Source organism: Meleagris gallopavo, chromosome 13, assembly GCF_000146605.3.
Source record: "Meleagris gallopavo isolate NT-WF06-2002-E0010 breed Aviagen turkey brand Nicholas breeding stock chromosome 13, Turkey_5.1, whole genome shotgun sequence".
Taxonomy (NCBI): Eukaryota; Metazoa; Chordata; class Aves; order Galliformes; family Phasianidae; genus Meleagris; species Meleagris gallopavo.
Window position 1 is genome coordinate 10,953,874 of NC_015023.2, and position 19,902 is coordinate 10,973,775.

The 19,902-nt window shown below is 51.5% G+C and overlaps 1 protein-coding gene across 4 annotated transcripts in view; it reads left to right on the forward strand.

Annotated features, from left to right (window-relative positions):
* Positions 1-19,850, forward strand: part of LOC100550505 (rho guanine nucleotide exchange factor 40-like) — a 71,774-nt gene extending 51,924 nt beyond the window's left edge. For 2 of the 4 annotated variants that reach the window (XM_019619785.2, XM_010717889.3), the window contains exons 11-15: positions 3,173-3,311; positions 5,731-5,853; positions 6,299-6,490; positions 18,640-19,526; positions 19,609-19,848. In XM_019619785.2, the coding sequence (XP_019475330.1) occupies positions 3,173-3,311; positions 5,731-5,853; positions 6,299-6,490; positions 18,640-19,526; positions 19,609-19,822 (1,555 nt within the window). In that variant the 3' untranslated portion in view covers positions 19,823-19,848. Of the gene's footprint in view, positions 1-3,172; positions 3,312-5,730; positions 5,854-6,298; positions 6,491-18,639; positions 19,527-19,608 lie in introns of all 4 variants that reach the window. The other 2 variants (XM_019619786.2, XM_010717888.3) reach the window with 2 other exon arrangements.
* Positions 19,851-19,902: the final 52 nt, after the last annotated feature.

The window sequence follows — 19,902 nt, forward strand, 5'->3', positions numbered from 1 at the left end:
GTGAGAGCTGGAATTGCTTAAGAGAATCCAAAACTTTGCTGTGAGCTGAGAGTGATTCCTTTGTTTGATTTGGTTTGCCTACCTGCTGCGGGGTGGGAAGGGCTGTGGTCCTCTGTGTAGGAGTGTACAAGATGGATGTTAGTTTCAGGGCCTGCCAGGCTGCTGAGATGAACTGTCAGGAGCTGACAGTGTATGAATGGAGTTACCTAGGAGATGCAGTGGAAGACCAACAACTGCATGTTGAGGTTTTAATGGACACTTGCCAAGCAAGACAGAATGCATGAAAACAGGGCAGCTGGACCTGGAAACATGGGCTGAAGGTGCTGGGATGCTGGGGGAGCCCAGCTGAGCGGGAGGAGGATCGTGTAGGGTTGAACCTGAAGCCCTCCCTGGGTCTGAGCCTGGATGTGGGTGTCTTTGGGAGTGTTTGTGGGATGGCTTGTGTGTGCTCAGAGGCAGCACCAAGGGAAGGGGCAGCTCGGGGCATTGCGTTGTGCTCTGATAACTTTATCAGTAACCTGCTGCAGGAATTCCCAGAAAACAAGATGATTTTAAATAACAAGAGTAAGAATTTTAGATAATGATACATACACCAAACAGCCCCATTTACTGTACAAAGGAAAACAAGAGTTCATTTAAGGCCCTCTTAACCTGAGATGAATTCTCTGTCGAGTTCCTTATTACGGTGCAAACCCCTAAATGCTGATCCTGATTCCTGGATCCTGACTCGATGCGAGTTTGAGACATCTGTGGGTCAGTAAAGCAAAAGTTCCATGTGTGGTAACAATGCCATTTCAGTCCTGTTGAATCTGCTGAGATGAAGGGAGGTTGGCTGAGTACCTGCAGCTGTGTAGCCATGTGGTCACACTGCCAGGGTGTGGGTTGCATTGGTGGCTCAGAGGGCTGAGTGCTTGTTTCTCATCTGGAAGCTTCAGCTTGGCTCTTTCCTACAGCTTTCTGCAAACACAGGGCAGGCTGGGCCTCAGTGAGGTCTATGCAGAGCCTGGCTCTATGTTTTCCACCAGGAGTGGGAAGGAGTGGTATTGGGGCTCCCTCTCCCTCTGTCAGGTAATGACCAGTGCTCGAGGCTGGGCAGTGCAAGAGCTGAAACTTGTTTGAAGTGCTGTATGATAAGATGGCCACCACTTTGTCATGGGATGATGCACCCCCTTACAGAAAAGCCCAGCAAACCAGTCTGGCTTGCTGATGAGTGTGATCAAAGGAGGAACATCAGGACCAAGGCATCCTCTCTGGAAGCTCAGAGCAGGTTGGAAAAACATTTGCCATCACAAGAGAACAGTCACGATACTTGCAGTTAGCAGCCTGTAGTGCCTGAAGTTACAGATGTCCGCTGGTCTGTGCCAGCAGGACGAGCATTTGGGATGTGAGTCTGCTTTCCTCCTGCCAGCAGGGGCTTCAGACCCATGGGAGTAAGATTGAAGGGTGTCTGCCTGTCTGTCAGTCAATATTGTGTTGTGCTGGAGCCTTATCCAGCAACCAGGCATTAAAGCAGTTGCCAAATACAACTTCATCGCTCTCCCAAACTGTTTCTCATTAGCTCTCCTCGCTGTCGCTGCTGCTGATGGCTGCCTTCAGAACCTGCTCTGTAAACAAACTTCCAAGAGCTCAGTTTGGACAGTGGTAACACACATCTCCTGGGTTGGATCTGGGTCTGTCCCAAGGAAAAGGTTGCGAAACAGAAGGCAAATATGGTCATTGTTTGTTGATGGGTGGGTTGGGGAAACACAGGAGCAGCCGTACAGCTCGGATCTTTCCGTGGAGGCTTGCAGACGCTCTGTAGAGAACCTGTCTCCTTTGCACTGCAGTAGCACTGATCTTAGTCCAGAAACAATTTGTTATTCTGGCTGCACTTTGGAGAAATTCATTCAGACTAACGGCATTTTGAAGAGGGGGGGAAAAAAAGAAGTGTCTAAGAGCCTGAGGTTTGCAGAGTTGGCCGTAGCACGTTGGGTGGAATTCTGAATGGAAAAATCCTGTGGGTTTCTGCTATGCAGGGAGAGTTGTCCAGACTCTTGCACCACCTCATGACAAGTAGTATCTAAAAGCTGTCGGGTGCTTGTGACTAAGTGCTTCCATTTGGTTGCATTTCATAGGTTCAAGGCTTATAGCATGAGACAGAAGTAAACGTGAAGGCTGAATTGCATGTATTAATTTCCATTAGCATTTCCATTAGCAAAGCCTCCGATTTTATTAGCTGCCTGTCTGTTTCATGAGTCTTTCAAATAATTTTAATAATATGATTTAAAAAAAAAGCCAATGCAACCATGCTGTCACACCCCAGGCAGCTGTAAAACGTTGTTAATGTAGAAGCTGCTTTGGGATAAGTGCAGAAGGCACTCAGGAGAGGCTTGCAGCACTTTCAGTCTGTGCTTGTAAAAAGAAGGGAGATGTAGAAGCAGAAGAAATAGGAGTTCAGGGATGCAAGTGATAACTCAAATGCCCACCTATCTCGTGCATCTCAGCTGTAATTCACCCAGACCTGTGCCACAGAGGAGCTCCTGGCCTTTGGAAGGAATGTGCTGACATGGATGGACTCCCCAGGATGCAGGGCTGTGTTCAATTCCTGAGTCTCTCCATCCCTGCCTGCACGCAGTGCTGCTGCCTGGCCTGGCTGCTGCCTTCTGGGCTGCACAGCTGCCTGGGGAGCTCAGTCCTTGAATCTTTGAACAAGGTTGTAAAATACGACTTCTCTTAGTGCTGGGGTGCTGCACGCTTGGCATTTTTGTCTGGCTGGTGGAAATTTTTGAGGGTGAGGGTATCAGGTATTTGTGCATTACATTTAAATGACGGTTTTAGAAACTGAAACTGCCTGAGCTGGTGTTTTGTAAAAGCCATCGCTGCAAGAATCCGTGTTTGTGAAGATCTGAGTATCCTTTCTGAAAGCATGACAGGTATGGCGAGGTGTTTGATGGAGGCTGCCTGGGAGGGAGATGCCTTGAGCCTTCCTGCCAGGTCACCCGCAGTGGGATCTCAGAGTGGTGAATCACGGGCAGGGAGCACTGCTGTTTTCCTTCTGCTCTCCATATGGATTTGGCCATTTCTTTTCCCACGAGGAAGATGTCTGTATTGCTGCTGTCAGCCGCGTTTGCATGAAGTGCTGGGGGAAAAGACCTCATGCAAAACCCCTGACCAGTTGTGTGTCCCCTTCCAGGGACGCGCTTGATGCTGCTGGTGTGCTTTATAATCGAGTTGATGAGGGCGTTCACCGGCTGGTGATGGCGTCAAATAAACGCATCCAGGAACTGGAGCTGGTGATGGAGTTTGAGAAAGTGGAAGAATGTTTTAAGGAGGTAAGTAATGCCTGTTAGTCCATTCTTGTGACTGCCTGCTGCCACCCTCTGACTGTGAGTACCGCAGCAGGTACGTGTTGGTCTGTCCTGTGGAGATAGGGAAGGATGTCTGCAGACCCTCCTGAAGAACAGCTCTACATAAGAGTTTGGGGTAGATTTTTACATGTGCTGAGAACCAAGTTGCTGTTCTCGTGGTGCCTTCTGATGGCAGGTGAAAGTTTCCTGGCTGCTGTCCAAGTGTGGATGCATGAAATCCCATAAACATCTGTGAGCTTTTGCTTGACTTGAAGACTACTGTAGTGGCTCTTTGGTAGACCCCACCTGGAGGTGGGGTATCTTGTCACACTGCTCACTAAAAGTACCCTCCCAGCATGACTGTTGAGGAGCCATTCCTCATATTCCACCTTGGCAAGCAGCAGAGCAATGGCAGCAAGCTGGAGATGAGCTCACGTGTCCCTCAGAGCTGTAGATCCTGCAGAGTTTGCTTTCATCCCCCTGCTGAACGAGCCACACATCACATACTCTGTGCCAGCTGCCTTTCCCTGCTGTACTGGTGTTGACCCTGTGCAGTGCCCAGGTCCCTGCTGTTGGATAAGACCCAGGCGCACTCCTTTTGCCTCTGGGTGCAGCCCCTATACACAGTCTTCAGGTGTATGAATGTACCTGTCCTTAGCCCAAGAGCTGTGCTTAACCCTGCCAGCCCCTACAGGTCTGTGGGAGCTTCAGCTTTCCTTCTTGTGGTGTTCCCTAAAGCCCTTTAGCTGGGGGATAACTGAAGCAAACAGGCAATGATTTTTCAGAAAGACCTTTGAAACATCAAACCATGTAGATAAAGAACCTTGAAAAGCTGTAAAAATAATAATAATAGCAATAATAATAATAATAATAATAATAAAGTATAAAATAATAAAAATAAAAATTCAGGCTTTCTGAGTGTCCTTCAGGATCTTATCAGATCATTCAGTCTTGCAGGTCTCGATGTGCTCCCCAAGGCTGAACTCTGCCTGTAGGTTATGGAGTCTCATAGTGTCCTTTGCTGTAACTCATCAACAGTGAGATGTTTCATGCATCTCTTCTTACAGCTTGTACGTGTGTGTATGAAGACTTGTGTACACACTCATGCACACATACATGCATGTGTTTGAAGGACGGTGTGCTGCTTGGAGCTCACCTTAGGAACTTAAAGATCAGGGCTAGGGCCAGTTTCTCCATTTCTCTTCCCGCATTTCCCCATCGTTCTTCTGGGCTCTTGTCTGGACAGAACTGGTTTGCAGAGGAATCTGTAGCCTGCCTGTCTTTTTCACAGGCCAAGGTGGATCCTTTAATGACTTTCCCATTTGGAGGTAGACGCTTGGGCACCATGCCCTCTGCGTTCAGGACAAGAAGTGTGATGTAAGAACCTAGTAAAGTCTCCCTTAAAGTTAAATGCACAGGTTCTTAATCGAAACACCAAAAAAAAAAAGGAGACAAAAGCAAGTTCCCAGCCTGTCTCTGCTTTCAAGTGTGCCCCTGAACAGGAGGCAGCAGCACGGTGTGCCCCTGTGTGGTGCATGTCATGACCTGGGAAGCCACTCCACCTCTTCCTCGTGCAGATGGCTTTGCCCCATGGGCATAGGTCCTTTCTCAATCCAGAATAGTAGGAGTTCACCTTTGAACGTGGGTTGAGTTAGATGGATGAGGAAAACAGAACTAGTCTGTCCTTCTAGGTGCAGCTGTTTCTGAAGCATCGCAGACAAACTTGCCAGCCGTCTTTAAAATGTTTGTTTAGTGGTGATGGTGTTATCCTGCCTGGCCTCCTGTGTCTGCTTTGCTTTTAGGATACAGTTGTTCATTGTTCACCTGTGTTTGAGGTTACGGTGGCGGTGGTGACAGAGTTCTGTCAAGGAACCTGTAGTGACTGCACAGCAGTAGCAAGCTGCCTTCAGAAAACCCATATCTGAGAGTCCCAGAGATCTCTGAAAGATTGCTGGTGAGAATTCATCAGTGTGTTTGCACTGACATCATTTATGTGCTGCCAGTCAGAAAAGGGAAGTGGTACAGGAAGCCTGGCAGTGGGGAGATCTAATCCCACTTCGGGGTAACAGTAATAGCAGTATCAGGCTAGCCTGTAGGATGCAGAGCTTGCTCTGGACCATGGGTCACCTGAAACAGAACCCAGGCAGCCACATGCCCTGTTTATGCCTAAGGCTATGTGAGCAACAGCAGAACTTTGCAATTACTTGGTAACCTGAAGTGGAAAAACTCAATGCAGGAGGCTCACGCTGAAATGCCAGGATGGGGAAAAAGTGTACATGCGCATTTTTTCCAGTAATGAAATGACCAGTGTTACGAGAGCAATTCCCTGTTCTTTCCACATAAAGGCCTGCCTTGGTGAGTAGCACAGAGTGACTAATAGTGGAGCTTTTCCCTTTTCTCCTAGGTCAGCAGTTGGATTGAGAATGTTGGCAGAAAAAAGCTGAAGGAGATGATCAACCTGGACGATTCTTTGGAGATGCTGCTTCAAGCACAGAAGCAGTTCAGGGAGTTTGATCTTGTTGCCAGTGTAAGTCTTGTCTGATTGGAAAAACGTGTTCTCCTGAGTCTGAGTTGGCAGCATGCGTGCATGCTCAGCCAAAGCCATGATGCTGTGACAGCATTGGTAGAGGGTTCATCACCAAGGTGTTGGTGTCACTCCTTTATGCTGCTTAGCTTCCCTGCTCTCCTCTTGTAGACAGAACCACCAGCTCTACCTCTCAGGAAAGAGGAAACATCATCTTTTTTGATTCTAGTTGACTTCTTGGTCTTCCTGGGTAGACCTTTACAAGCTGCCAGGTGGCTAATGTAAATCATAACAGATGTCAGGACTCTGCAAAATTCTGCTGTAAACAAGTACACCTCTGCTCATTTGAATCAAACCTAAACTCTGCCCTAATTAGTCCCAGCTTAATGACTGATCTACTATCGGCGTCAGGTCTCTGTCCTCATATGCAAATGCATTTTGCTTTCAGGAGTATTGCAGAAGGGGACAGGAAGCACTTAAGAAGATGGATCGTTGGGAAGACTTTTCCTCTGTGGATGTACATTCTTACAGAGTGAAGCTGCAGACCTACAGAGATCAACTGGAAGAATTCTGCACTCAACTGGATGAAAGCAGGCATCGAGTCTGTGAGACAGTCAGGCTGTATGAATTCTTTGACAAGGTGAGACAAGGCAACTGCTGCATGGAGGAGGGTGTAAAAACCTGCTCAGACTCAGTCCGAGCGTGGTGGTTTATGAAAGACACAAAATTTAGTGTGCACGCCAACAGGGAGCTGACAAATCATAATTTGCATTGATTTTTTTTCAAGTCTGTATGTGGAAGAAAGGATTGGTCTGTGTTTAAGACAGCATCTATGTCTATTAAGAACAGAGTTCTTCTGTCTGAGCTCTAACTTGTAGGCCCTCTTTGTGGCAGCAGGGGATAGAAGTGTGGCAGTGCTGGGTTAGGCCACCACGCCAAGGTAGGTTGCCCACATTTTGTTGGTGCTGTATCTTTACATGCTGGTAAACTGAGCCTGTTGGCACATCCTGAGTAGCACCCCACTATTCAATCCTTAATTTAGTCCAGTTCTTCTCTTTTGGAGACATGCAGAAGGATGTGGAGTGCCAGAGCAGGGTGCTGGGGAGTGTGGCCAAGGGACACGAACACTGACTGGGCCTTGGTATCTGCAAAGCCAGGAGGAGAGGGTGCTTGTGGTGGCTGCAGTGAGCGTGTGACCTTTTCACCTGTTTGGTTGAATGCAAATGTGCCTTTCAGGAGGAATGCAGTTGCATTTGGTGTGATTTAATTTCTAAAGTTGCATATGAATAAACAGTAGGATTTTGTATGTGCACTTGAAAGTACAGCTCTGGCAGGCACAGAGGACCAGGGAGTCCGTGCTCCACTTACTCCACACTTGTACAAACATTGGGTTTTAAGTTCTCAAATTCCAGAAAGAATAGACATTGAAAGTTAAGCTGTACCAGATGTAGGTGCCACTTAGTTGCTGTCTCTGAACTGCCTTGGCAGCCAGAAGTGCTCAGAGAAGGGGGTGGAAACTCAGCTAAACATGAAAAACATTCAGAAGCGTCCTGTGTGAGGGAGGAAAGTGAAGAAGGCACTGCAGAGCCTTGCTGTCGTGCCATGTGAGGGCTGCTTGTTTGCTGATGCTCAGCAGGTCTGCTCTAGCTCATCTCTGCAGCTTGCTGTGCAGGTGGGAGATCCTTTTTCTGTGGCAGTGTGTCGTTCCTTTCTCAGTGAAGTCCTGGTAAAGAAGGCTGTTGCTGTATTGCTCACAAACTGAGGCACGCAGAGGTGCCACACCTTGTGCAAAACCTTGGCAAGTCTCTGGCCAAGTCAAACATCAGTCCTGTGCGACCCAACCCAGCTGAAGTTGGGGATCTCTGGAGCGCGGCCGTGAGCTGCAGCACCTGGTGGCCACTGTCTCCTCTGTTCAGGTGTGGGTACTACAGCCCATGGTAGCTCCTGGGCTGCCAGGGTGGTCAGCCAAGGCTTTGAAGCTGTGTAGGAACACTCGTCAGAGCTAAGCCTTATTTGGACCATTCCTGGGGCACAGACGGTGCACGGCCCCCAGAGATGGGCCGTTTCTTTTCTTAGCACGCTGTTTATTCAACTTCTTTTTGATAGATGATGATTGAATGCAGTCCCTGGTGGCAGCAGCACCCCTTTAGTTCCATGCTGCACACTGTAGTGCAGGCTGATGGCAGTGGCACGGCATGTTTGCTTGCTGCTTTGGTGCAGAGGGGAGGTATCCTGTGTAGTGAGGGAGCAGGATTTTGGTCTTACCAGTTTCAACAGAACTATGAACAGTGTTAGTGTTGTAAATAAAGCATATGGGTATTGTGAACCAGTGGCCAACTGAAACCAGGGGTGTGGAGGGGATGCGTCCTGCAGCTGTAGGATGAGTGCAGAAACTGCTGTGCAGCGTTTATGTTCTTTGTGCCCGTTATTTTAATCTTGATCTCCAGCTTTCTGTCTTCCGAAAGCAAAGCCAGAGGTGCTGTCTGGGAGGTGGGGGAGAAGCAGAAGATCTTATCTAAACTGATTTCGCTCTTCTGTGATGCTGAGCTGCTTTGGCCTTACTGCTGTGATCTTGTAAGTGCCTGCCTAAGCCCCTTCTCTCTTCTCTAATATCTGAAGGGATCAACAGCAGGAGTCTAAACAGAGTAATGTCCTTTATTTCCTTCTTGTAAAGAGCTTGCAGCATGCCAGACCCCAGGATTCGGGGAAAAGCCTGGAGATGCGTAAGCAATGTACACTATGGTAATGAGCTGGCAGGCTCAGATGTCTCCAAACGTCTCAACGTGTGCCAAGGGAGCGGAGCACCCACCACAGGGATTGTGGTGTTTGTACCCTCATACCACGCAGTCTGCTAGGGGTGGGAGCGTTCTGCTGGCCTCCTGTCTGCACGTGGTGAACACACGGTGCGTAGGGTGCAGAATGTGGCTGCCAGACAGGCTGTGGAGGGGGTCAGGAGCACCTCATACGGCTCCTCACGCTGCTGTGCTGTGTTTTTTCACTGTTTGGCAGCCCCAGTGGCCCATCAGAGCTGAGCAAGCTGGGCAGGGCCAGACCACATGGAGCTCACACACGGGCTGGCAGGATTCCCTCCCCAAAGCCACAACCTGTGCCAGGCTGGATGTTTCCATTAGTCCCTGCTTCCTTTCTTGGTGCCTGGAAAGGGCTGTGGGTGGCTGGGCTGAGGCAGGAGTGGTGCAGGAAGCTGCTGTCCATCTCCGACTGCGGGCAGAGCATTGTTTTAGTACCACAGACTCAGCACAGGCATACAGTGGGACGTGCCATCTTCCTGTGGCTTTGAGCCTGGTTTGGCCTCTGTCCCTTGTTTACTCAGTTCCACAGCTGTGATGGGATCTGGCAGTGCCTTGGGGGAGAAGTGGGAAGCTGAGCAAGCAAGGGTGTGTGTGTTGTACCAAAAGCACCACTGTTGGCTTCTTCTGAGGTTCCTGGAGGGGGGACCCTTAGCATCCCTCACTCACTGCCTATCCTGGCTTCACACTGGCACTGCAACAAGCACCCTATCATTACCAGGAGCTAGAGCAAGTCTCCTTCTCTGTGCTTACCTTGTTAGCCTTCAGACTTCTCCCACTCTCAAGCTTTCTTTAGGCAAAGTTATTTCCCAGCTCATTCTTACTGTCTCTGCATGCTCATGACTTTGTGGTGAGCAAAGTGCCTTCTGCCTGTGATCCCAGCTTGAAGATCTCCCCCACCCACTAGGAGCCGTGTGCCTTTTCTGCAGCTAACTAATGTGGCATATCTGATGAGCCAGAGCCCACAGCTCAGCCTTTGCCAGCACTGAGATGTCAGGCAGTCCTGCAGGAGGTCAGTAGTGAAGACTTACAATGCTTTTGGCAAAACATCCCTGCTGGAAGAAAGCACTGACCCAACTGGATAGGGCAGAGCAGCATCTCACTGGCTCAGCACCTGCATACCCTGCAGCTGTGACGCAGCTGGTATCAGAGCCCTTAGAGCTGAACTGCCCACATCATTACAGGAGGGCCGGGAGCAGCCTCAGCCCCAGAGGCTCTATTCTGGCTTGTCAGGGTGTTGTGCAAGAGGTCTGTTTTGGTGGGAGCCTTGGAACCTTGCCTTGCGCCTGCTTTCTGAGGAAAGCCGTTCAGAGGCTCCGTGTTCGGGATTGTTGGTGTGAGGTTACTTAACAAATGATAGCATTTCCCTTGTTGGGATTTCTTTGGACTGTGTTCTGGAGCCTTTTCTTCAGCAGCATTTCTCTGAGCCTTGGATCCCATCAAAGGAGCCCAGCCCGTGCAGGTCCTAAGGGAGCAGGGAACTCCAGCCAGGACCTGCTGCTTCTGAGCCCTGCTCAGCACGTGCCAAGCGTGGCCCAGCCTCTCTCCATCTGCACTGGCATTTGTGAACAGACTGCGTGCGCTCACGTGCGGCTCTGCTTGCACGGTGGATGGCTCTTCTCTCACTCACCCCGGCACCACTTTGTTCTTTGTGGCTTAGAAAACAAAGCCTTTGGCAAGTGAAGGAGGTGCCTACCCTTCCTGGGGGAGGGCCAGCTGGCCTGCATTTGATTATGGCAGCGCCTCCTCATCCCTCCCCATTGTCCTTGCTGCTGCAGGCATGCCAGCGTTCTTGCGCTCCATCCTGTGAACAAGTGCTGCTGCCTATGGGGCCCAAAGAGGGGCTGGGGCCCTTCCTCCCCACAGCCCAGCCCTGCCCTGTGGATCTCTATGCACTCTCCCTTTGAGCTAAACTCACCCCGTCCGACTGCGGCCGCAGACAGACACAGCAAACGCTCCTGTAAGTACCAAGTGTCCAGCGGGACCGGCTGACGTGTTGGTTGCATTGAGATTTGTTTGGAAACAGTGTAAAGGAGGCTTGTGTGTGTCCAGCATGAATCAGAGTGCTCTGTGTGTGTCTTTTGTGTGCGCAGAGCTCTGTGTGTCTTTCCATGGTCCCTCTGAACTCCAGGGCTGCGCTCTCTGTAATGCAACAGCGTCTGTCCCTGTTCTTCTTTCTTAGAGGATGTTTCTTGTTCTTCCTAGCAGGTAGAGTTTAACTGCATCTAAAAGTCGCTGGTGGGACCAGACCGCACGCCCCAAGCCACCTGGCTGCGCACACAGGGCAGATGTTTTGGTCCCCCCGGGCTGCTGTCGGGTTGTGGGCAGCACAGTGGAGTTGGTGCAGGCTTTGGGCTGCTGAGACTCACTGCTGCCGTGTTCCCAGGGACAGAGCCGACCTCTGTGTGACAGCTAAAATCAGAGCGTGAGAATTGGCTGCGTTCAGCAGACACCTGGCAGCTCTCCCCAAAAGTCACAGCAGCTACCTGCTGAGACTTCTGCTTTTCTGCCTGAATTCTGCTGCCGTACCAGATGTAGCATCCCAGGCCGTGATTTAAAGGGTCAGTCCCCTTCAAGCAGCAAGTTACTGATGTGCCTTTCTGCTCAGCCTTTGGTGAGGGAAGCAAGGTTGTGAATGTTGGTCTGCGGGAAGCTGGAGAGGAGCCGGGTAACTGCTGGGACCTTGAAGTGTGGTGGTTCTATCGCAGGCTGTTTGGCACAGGCAGAGAGTTAATTGTGCTTAGAGGGCATTGTGATTCCCTGCTCTGGGAATGGGCTTGGAAAGGAACTGCGGAGTGTAAGCTTACACCAAAGCATAAAAAGAGACGCCTGATGTGTCGCTGTTACAGATACTTATTCCAGGCAGGCACACAGGTCGTTGTGCCCCTGTGTTTGTCTGTTCATAGCAGACCTGTGCAGGTCAGAACACAATTCTGCCCCCAGCACTGCTGGGAGAGTGGGGCCTTCACCATGGCTTACAGCACAGTCTCTTTAATAACAGGTGCTGTTCTCCCTCTGCCTTGGCACAGAGATCGACTTGACTTTTCTGGGGAAAGGCTGCATGAAATTTCTAATTAACAGCTTTCATTTGCTTCCTGCTAGAAGTACTGAAGATGATGAAGGAAGGTCTGAGTAGCACAACACTGTGCCTTCCTGACGCTGTGAAGCTGCTCTAGGGGAAGCCCTTGGTGTCTGACAGCAGCTGGCTCATCTCTCCCTCTGTCTTCTCTCTCCTTCCTCAGCTACTCTGTCAAAATGGTGCCCTAGACAGACATCTCTCCTGATTTGCTCTCTCATTTCAGGGGTGTCCATTTTCATACGCACGTGGGGGATTGAGCCTAGAGGTTGGAAAGCCGATCCTCTTGTTGAGTTCACGCAAGGTTAATGCATGAAACCTTCTCCTTCCTGCCAGGTTTTTGCTGGAGAAGCCTTCCTGCAATGTTAGTAAGTCCACCAAAGGGTGTTCTTTTATCAGAAAGTTTCTGAACTTTGAAGTTTACCTCTTGCATAAACAAGAAGCCCTGACAACATAAATCCAGTCTGTGTTAGCTTTCCCAAATTACTGCCTTTCAAAATTAGTTGCTTGGAAAACATTTTATGGATTCTCCGGTAATTTGCTTGCTAGATCTACTGTCATCTAGGTTATTTTCTCTTTTTTTTTCATCAACATCTTCATTGCCGAGTTGGTGTCACAGCAGTGTTTGTAGCACCCAGCAAGCTCTGTGACTACAGAAGGCTGAGTGGTGGAAGCTCCAGCATTCAGTGCTCCTTTCTGGGTGCACGGCAGAGGTGTGTAAGGCAGAGGAACTCGTGTAAGAGTTGCCTCATCAGAGGCAACAGTGGATTAGTTGGGGTTTTTCCACGTGCCACATCCAAGCACAGTTCAAGGTTGAAGGTGTGAGTTCTTGGGGTGAGATGTTTTCCAGCACCTGCCACGGTTCTTCAGCCTCTGCTTGTGTGACCTGGCAGTTGGGGTCCTTGCTTCTTCTCCCTATTTCAGTGTTGGCAGGGGGGCTGGAGGGCCCCAGCACTTAGCTTCTGGGACGTTGGCTGCCTGCCCCTCAGCTGCCATGCTGATCCCAGGAATGCCAACGTATTTGGACCTCAGTGTGCTGCAGAAACTTTGGTCACTGTGCTCTTTAACAGTTTCTTGGTGGGCATAATCTGACAGTTATCCAAAAGCGTGGGGTTTGCTCCCCTTTGGTGCAGCAGTGAAAGCAGATCTCTTCCAGGATCAGGACCCTGGTAGGCAGTCCCTGTTGGCAGGGAAGCAATGTTTCCTATCAGCAGACGTAGGGATTTCCTAGCTTAGGTTCCAGCTGAACTGCAGCAGGAATGCATTGCACTTGAGGTGCAAGATGCGATGCTAGCAGAGGTCTTCCCTCAGCTGGCCCCCAGCCTTGGGCAGGCGAGCAGGATGTCGGGTTTGGATGCTTTTTTTTGCTTGGATCTTGGGACAGGAGCTGTGCAGGACGGCAGGCTTTGTGAATGCTCGTGTGCTGGCATCCATCTGGATACTTGGATCCTCCTGGAGTCTGGAATTCCCTTTAGTCACGGGAGTTAAATAGATCTGTTAGGGCAATCTGGCCATGGAGCTGCCCTCGGCTTACAGATGGAGCTGTGGCTCACAATGGCTCCGATCTGCATATCAAAGCCCTGCCATATGGACAGGGTTCTCCCAAGAGCCACTGGCTCTGCCCAGGCTCCTCTGGTTGCTCTAGGGGGGCTCAGAGCCTTTCAGAGCATCTCAGCGTGTTCCTTAAACCAGGGGCTGAGGAAGGGAGGCCTGACAGACGTGCTGGTGCTGGGTTTGGTTGCAGCCCCACATCTCCTGAAGCAGAGCCTTTCTCCTAGCTCAGCTGCAGTGGAAGGAGCTGTGCCGTGGGACAGCGATGCGCAGGTTGGTGTGCTCTCTCCTCTGGTCCCCACGGATTGTTTTTTGGGCTGGAAAAAGGCAGTTTGGGCAGACTGCCCTTCCCTTCAGCCAACCAAATGGCAGCACATCGTTTAGAACAAAGCAGTTTGACTCAGCGTGTCACAGGGGAAAGGATGGGAATTGAAGAGTATGGTGAAAGCACCAGTGCTTCCCAGCCAGGCCCCAGGGTATGCTGGAGGTTTCACGGTCCCCAGCTGAGTGTGGAGGGTATCATTAACCAGGAGCCAGCATAAGGCTATTACAGGGGGCATTTGCTCAGTGTGGGGATGAGGCTGTTGAGAGAAGTGTAGAGCAACACATGCAAAAAACCTCTTGAGATGACATCAGTCTCAGAGTGGAGATGGATTTGCTGCTGCTGTGCAAGACACCAGCTTCAGTGAGTCACCAGTTTTGCAGTGGTTTGGTCTTGAATTTGCTGGCAGCATGAGGCCTGCAGCTCTCACCAAAAAGATTGCTACCCTTTGCTAAAAAAAAGCATGAAATCTCTGCCCTTTTCCTCCTCCTTCTTCTCCAGGCGGTGGCTGCACATTCACAAACACATGCTTACTCCTTCATGCCTCTGTTTTTTCAGCCATCAGTAAAAATTCAACATGTGCAACTTCGTTCAGATCAGCCTGGAGGTATTTTCATGGCTGCAGTGCCCGGTTGGCCAGGTGCAGGACCTGTCCCTGGGTCCCAGCTGTTGGTGGCAGCAGATCTCAGCGTGCAGTTATGCTTCACAAGTTCTCTGTGCTCCTTTAGCACAGCACTGCTGTGCATTTTGCTGTGTGTCTTGCTGCGTGCCCCTAAGTGCAGCTGTGCTGCTGGCAGTGCCCAAGGGTGAGGCTGGGCTGGTACACACTGAGTAACTGGTAAGACATCAGGAAGGAGGGAGGATGATATGAAGGCAGTGAGGCTGCATCTGCTCTTTAGTAAGAAGGGATGGTAAGCAGAGTTTTACTGACAGAAAAGCTTTGCGGTGAGAGTTCATGAGGAGATGAGCAGTGCTTCAAACACAGAGGCTGGTTTGTAGCAAGCACAAATGTTAAAGTTTCTGATTGTGCTGGGAGCAATCTTCATTCCCAGTCCTCTGGGCTCCAGAGGTTTTTAGATGTTGAGTCAGCCCTGCTGGTGAGACAAAAATAAGCAGTGCAGAATCTACTCAAAGGCACGGAGCAAAAAGGGGAGAGTGGGGGGAAACTGCACCTAGTGTGCTGCTGGGAGGTTCTCTGCAGCTGCAGAGAGAGCAAACCTCAGATGTTCACTGCCCAGCTTCCTAGGGAGTCATTTAGTGCATGTAAATATATAAATACACTCATCCATGTGTGTCCAGCACAGGTTGCTCTGTGGAAGCTCTGAGTCGCAGCGAAGCGAGGGTTATTGTGACTTGTTGTGATTCATTAGTTGAGTCAGCCTGCTCCTAATGAGCCACGCTAGGTGTTGCTTGGCAGTTGCAGCAGTAAAAAGAAGCACAAGCACTTGCCAACTGCAGAGCAACCAGCCACAAGTGCCCTTCAGGTTGTCGTGTTGCTGTCAAGAGAGGAGAAATTGTGCACAATCCCATTTCATCCAATTATCTTCTCCTGTAATTTAGCCTCTCCTGGTCTTGTCAAGGCTTAGCTGCCCAAGGGCAAAGGAAGGGAGTTTCGAGCTCTGTTCACGTTCTCCCGGAGTGCTGCTGCAGTTTCTAACCATGTTGCCCTAATGAGTTTCCCCTGTCCTTGTTCTGCAGTTGAGGCTGTCTGTGGATCCATCCCTCTCTGATGCCCGCGTGGTCCGTTGTATTCCCTGCTGACTGCTGCCTCTTTCCCATGCCTTGTCCTTCCCTGCCCAGCTGTGGGCATCTGCCTGTTCTCTTATTCTTACACCCAGGGGATTTAGTCTGCGCCTGCCTGTCACCCTTTGTCCCCTCGTGGTGTTTGTACAGCACTGAGCTCTTGGTAACAGGCAGCAATGTAAATACTGGACTGAAAGTGTTCTTTGCTAGTGTAGGCAAACTGGTGATGTTAGTGGTCTCTCCTTTGGAGAGAGGGGGGAGACATCAGGGACACAGCAACTCTGGAGTCATTTAGCTTTGTATTTCAGGAGGATGCTTAAAGCTGAGCTGCAGCCCTGCAGGACGTGGTTCTGGTTAGTCTGCTTTCTGCTGCTAATGGATCCCAGGCAAGACTTCGCGTGCAGTGTGGAACAGACAAATGCAACAGGGTGGGGGACAGGGTAACAGCAAACCTCTGCACAGAGAGTGTGCTTGTGACTGGTGGCTTTGCTTAAAGGCTGCCATCTGAAATTGCCTGCTTTCTTACACCTCTAAGGGCAGCTGCTTGCTTATACAGCCCCAAATCCTGCTAGAAGTGAGCAGGGGCCTTAGTGTTGAGACATGGGAAAAGCATTGCAACACCCAGAAGAGACTGCCCTGTTTTCTCCACAGCTCTCCTGTGTTGGATGGCAACTTGCTTTGCATCTTGCTTGCATTTGGGGTTAGCGGGGCTGTTTTCTCTCCGTTTCTGCACTGTGAAAGAAAGGGGACCTGGCCTGCTCCCAGGCAGGCCGTCGTCCTCACGCTTCAGTAGTTCTCATGTGAGCACAGACCCTTCCCCCCCGCCTGCTCTCTGGTTTCCAGGGCTCCTCGATCTGGTATTTAGGCTAGCAGCATTTGCTTGTGAATAACTGAGCCCAGCCGTGGGCTGCGGAGGTGGCCTTGCACCAGTCGGCTGCAGGAGGTGGTGATGCACAGTGAGACATGGACCCACTCCATCCCACTGGGCAGGTAGGAGGGAGTATTTTCCTAATTAACCACCCTGCCCTCTGCAGGTCCCGCAGCCTTGCTCTTTCACTGTCAGTGCTGAGGAGGGGAGGCTGAGCAAAGTGTGAGTGGAGCTGAGGACCTTCTCCAGGCTCACAGAGCAGCAGGCTTGTTGCTGCCTGCAGACTGATAGCTCTTTCAGGAAGGTTTCAGTCTGGATAACTTTGCTTTTATTCACTGTAAAACAGCTTTTTAACTGGGGTTGATCTGAACTGCTGGCACACAGGGCAGTCGGCAGCCACGAGTCCCTGTTTACATTGTGCATAAGGGACCCCTTGGTGTCTGGGACCCTGAGGCTGGGAGGAACGTGGTGGCTTTGTGTTAGGTTCAGTCTGGAACCGATGATAGCAAACCTTGGCTCAGGTGGGATCTGGGACTGCTGGGCCTTGGCCTCTGTGTGCAGATGGCACTTGTGCAGTGCCAGCAGAGACGGGCATGGGGAGCTTCTGCCTTCGATGTGCTGCCAGCCTTGCTGTGGTGAACCAAGCAGGGACAAGTGTGGTCAGCGGTGCCTTCGGCTGTTCTGTGGCCCAGCAGGTCCCCAGGAGCCCAGCCCTCCCTCCACACCCAGCAGGACAGCCTGCTGCTGCTCCTTTTGCTGCCTCTGCATGGCCAGCCCTCTGCAGGCAGGAGGCACGCTTCTCTTCACCCTCTAATTGAGAGCTGCAGTAACGACTTGTCTATAGGGTGAAGATTGAAAGCCGAGGTACAGGCTTCCTCCTGCCTGCTTCCACACCTCAGTGGGAACATTGAGCCCCGCTGCACTTAGAGCTGGGTGGAAAAGCCATCATGGTCCTGCTTGCTCCCCCAGTCTCCATGTCTTCAGTGCCCATCGTGGTGTGGCTGGGTCAGCCACGTGGCTTGTAATGTTCTGGGACAGAGGTGTCAGCAATGCTCTTACCTGTGTGGTGATGCTTCCACCTGTGTGCTGGGGCACACTGTGCCCGTGGACAGGACTGCTGTTTCATGTGCTGAATGGAACAGTTGGAGCAGATGACGTGGCTGGAAAAAGCCTTGGTGGCCACTTAGCATGTTAGCAGGCAAGCTGTGGGGTGTGGAGGGCCACTGCCATTGTGCAGGGAACAAAGCTGAGCTATTCACTAGCCTGTGACAGGCACTGGGGAGGGTAGAAATGCTGTGAGATTGAGTTCTGTGCTGCCTCACAGTCCTTGCCAGGAGCAGACAGATAGCATATGAAGATGCGGGCTGGTAGGGCTGTATCTCTGTGTGGGTTGCAGCCCTGGTTCCTCCTTACCGAGGTTGTGGGCTGATCTGTAGATGAGAATAAAAGCAGTCTCTAAACTGCTCCTCTCTCCCGTTTGAGAATGGAAGTGAGGTTCCCAGTCTAGGGGAAGTCCTGCATGGGATGTCTGCCCTCCTGGTGGCAGCAAAAGCCAGGCTGTCTTCCAGGGAATACAGAAGTCTCCAGATCTTGGATAAATCAGACCCACTGGGGTCTGGCATTTCATCTGCCCACCGCAAGGCCCTCTGACCCCAGCAGCACAATGCCTGAACTGAGTGAGCGGCAGGTCCCAGGCCTGTGCTGATGATGGGGGATGAGGGGCTGCTGCTGTGTGGGGCTGCTTGAGAGGCGTTTTCCCTTGCAGCTGCTGGCTTCTGAAGCAGCTCCTTGCTCTGTATGAGTAATGGAGCTGGCTGCACACACAGCATGCAGCTGCAGCTTCAAAGTGCCTGTCCTCGGAGCAAGGCAAGTCCCTGTGTTCAGCAGTCCTTCGTTCTGGGACTGAGCACAGTGTATGTGGCAGACAGGCACTCTTCTTTAGTTTTGTAACTAAGCTGGTAGTGTGGTGGCATTTCATCCCACTTCTGTTGGACTGACGGGGCAGAGCTGTACCTGCAAGGCCTGTGTCTGCTCCACAAGAGCTGAGCCTTGTGAAACTGCTCCCAGCATTCCTACAGCAATAGAAATAACCTGCAGAGCCACACACTGAGGTGTGCAAATTCCTGCCAGCAGCTTCCCTGGGATCCCCCCAGGGAAGGCACACATCCCCAGCAGTGTGGCTGCTGGTGTGGCAGTGAGGCTGTGGCTGAGCAGCCAGCACAGCTGAAACCCTCCACATAAGGAGCTGTTTGTTCTGCTGAATTGTTAAGCCCCATTGACAATAGCAGCCCCCCCTTCACTCACACTTGAGGAACTGCGTTGGCCACACACTGATCCTTTCTCTTGTCTGGCCCTTTGGGCACCGAGTTGGGGTTATTCTTCCCTGAGTGCCTCTGACTGGTTGCTGCCTTTTGTTCCGCAGGCGTACGAGTGGGCCTTGGAAGGGATGCGACACCTCGCCTGCATCAGCATGGAGGAGTGCAGCTCCGCCGAGCACTGCGCCGGGGTCATCAAGTGCCTGGAGAGCTACAAGGAGCAGCACCCAGACATCAGCGATGCCCGCTTCCAGGAGATGAAGGAGCTGGCCTGCGAGCTGAAGAGCGACAAGGGACTCAAGCAGTGGAAATTCGCATGGTCCAAATGCCAGGAGACCAAGCTGGTTTTTGAAAAGAAGCTGGAAGCGGCTTTGAGAACCAGGAGGGCACTGCTGTTGGAGCAGCCACAGGTGGGCAGTGAGGCTGGCAGCGTGTCTCACCGCAGGCATTCGGAGGGGGCTGCCCCCGGTCCGCAGTGGGACAGAACTCCTGGCACGTCCCACGGCCGGCCCAGTCGCTCCACGGGCTGGACTAAAGAGAAAGCTCCCTTGCCCTCCCTGAGCTGCCCTGGTGATTTTGGTGCTGGGGAAGAATTTGCCTCCCAAGCTGCTCTCGTGGCCGGGCCTCACGTTGGCAGAGTTTCTTTTGGAAGCGGGGCCTGCAAGTCACCAAAACTGCCCGAGGAGAAGTCAAACCTGGAGAGCATCTTAGAAACGCTGGAGATGAAGCCATCCTGTGCCTCCACTCCCACTTCTGGGAAGCTGCCTCCCAAGAGGATGCTCCGTAAGGCCCAAAGCTTCGACCTGCCCTGCGGCGAGAGCCTGTGGTCGGGCTGCCAGAGGACACTGAGCGAGCCGGCCAGGTACGGCAACACCGGTGTCTTCATCAAGGGGCTGGAGGTGAGCAGCACGGAGCTGGTGGACAGGACATTTGCACTGCGGCAGCTGGAGGGACAGCGGGGCTGTGGCTCTGCAGAGGCCAGGAGCTGGGGCAGGTGAGTGACTGTAGGGGAAAAGGGAAAGGTGGGCAGTTGTTCTCCCTTTGTGGCTTCTGTAGCATTGTTCCTCTAAAAGCAGGAAGAGAGCACTGCTGGTATCAAGTGATGAGGGCCCACAGAAGTGTGGCACTCAGGGTCATACAAAGCCCGTGCCAATGTGCTGCAGCAGAGCAGAAGCAGCGTGCCATGCCCTCACACTCCTTTGGGGCTGTACCTGGACTGACAGGGAGGCCCTTCAAGCACTCTGTGGCAGCTACTTCAGAGGTATGGTAGTGTTTGTAGTTGCCCTTTAGGGCTGAAATCTCTGTTGCAGTGACCAACAGCTGGCTTTTGTTCTGTTCTTTCCCTTCTCTGTCTTTGAGGAACTTTTTTT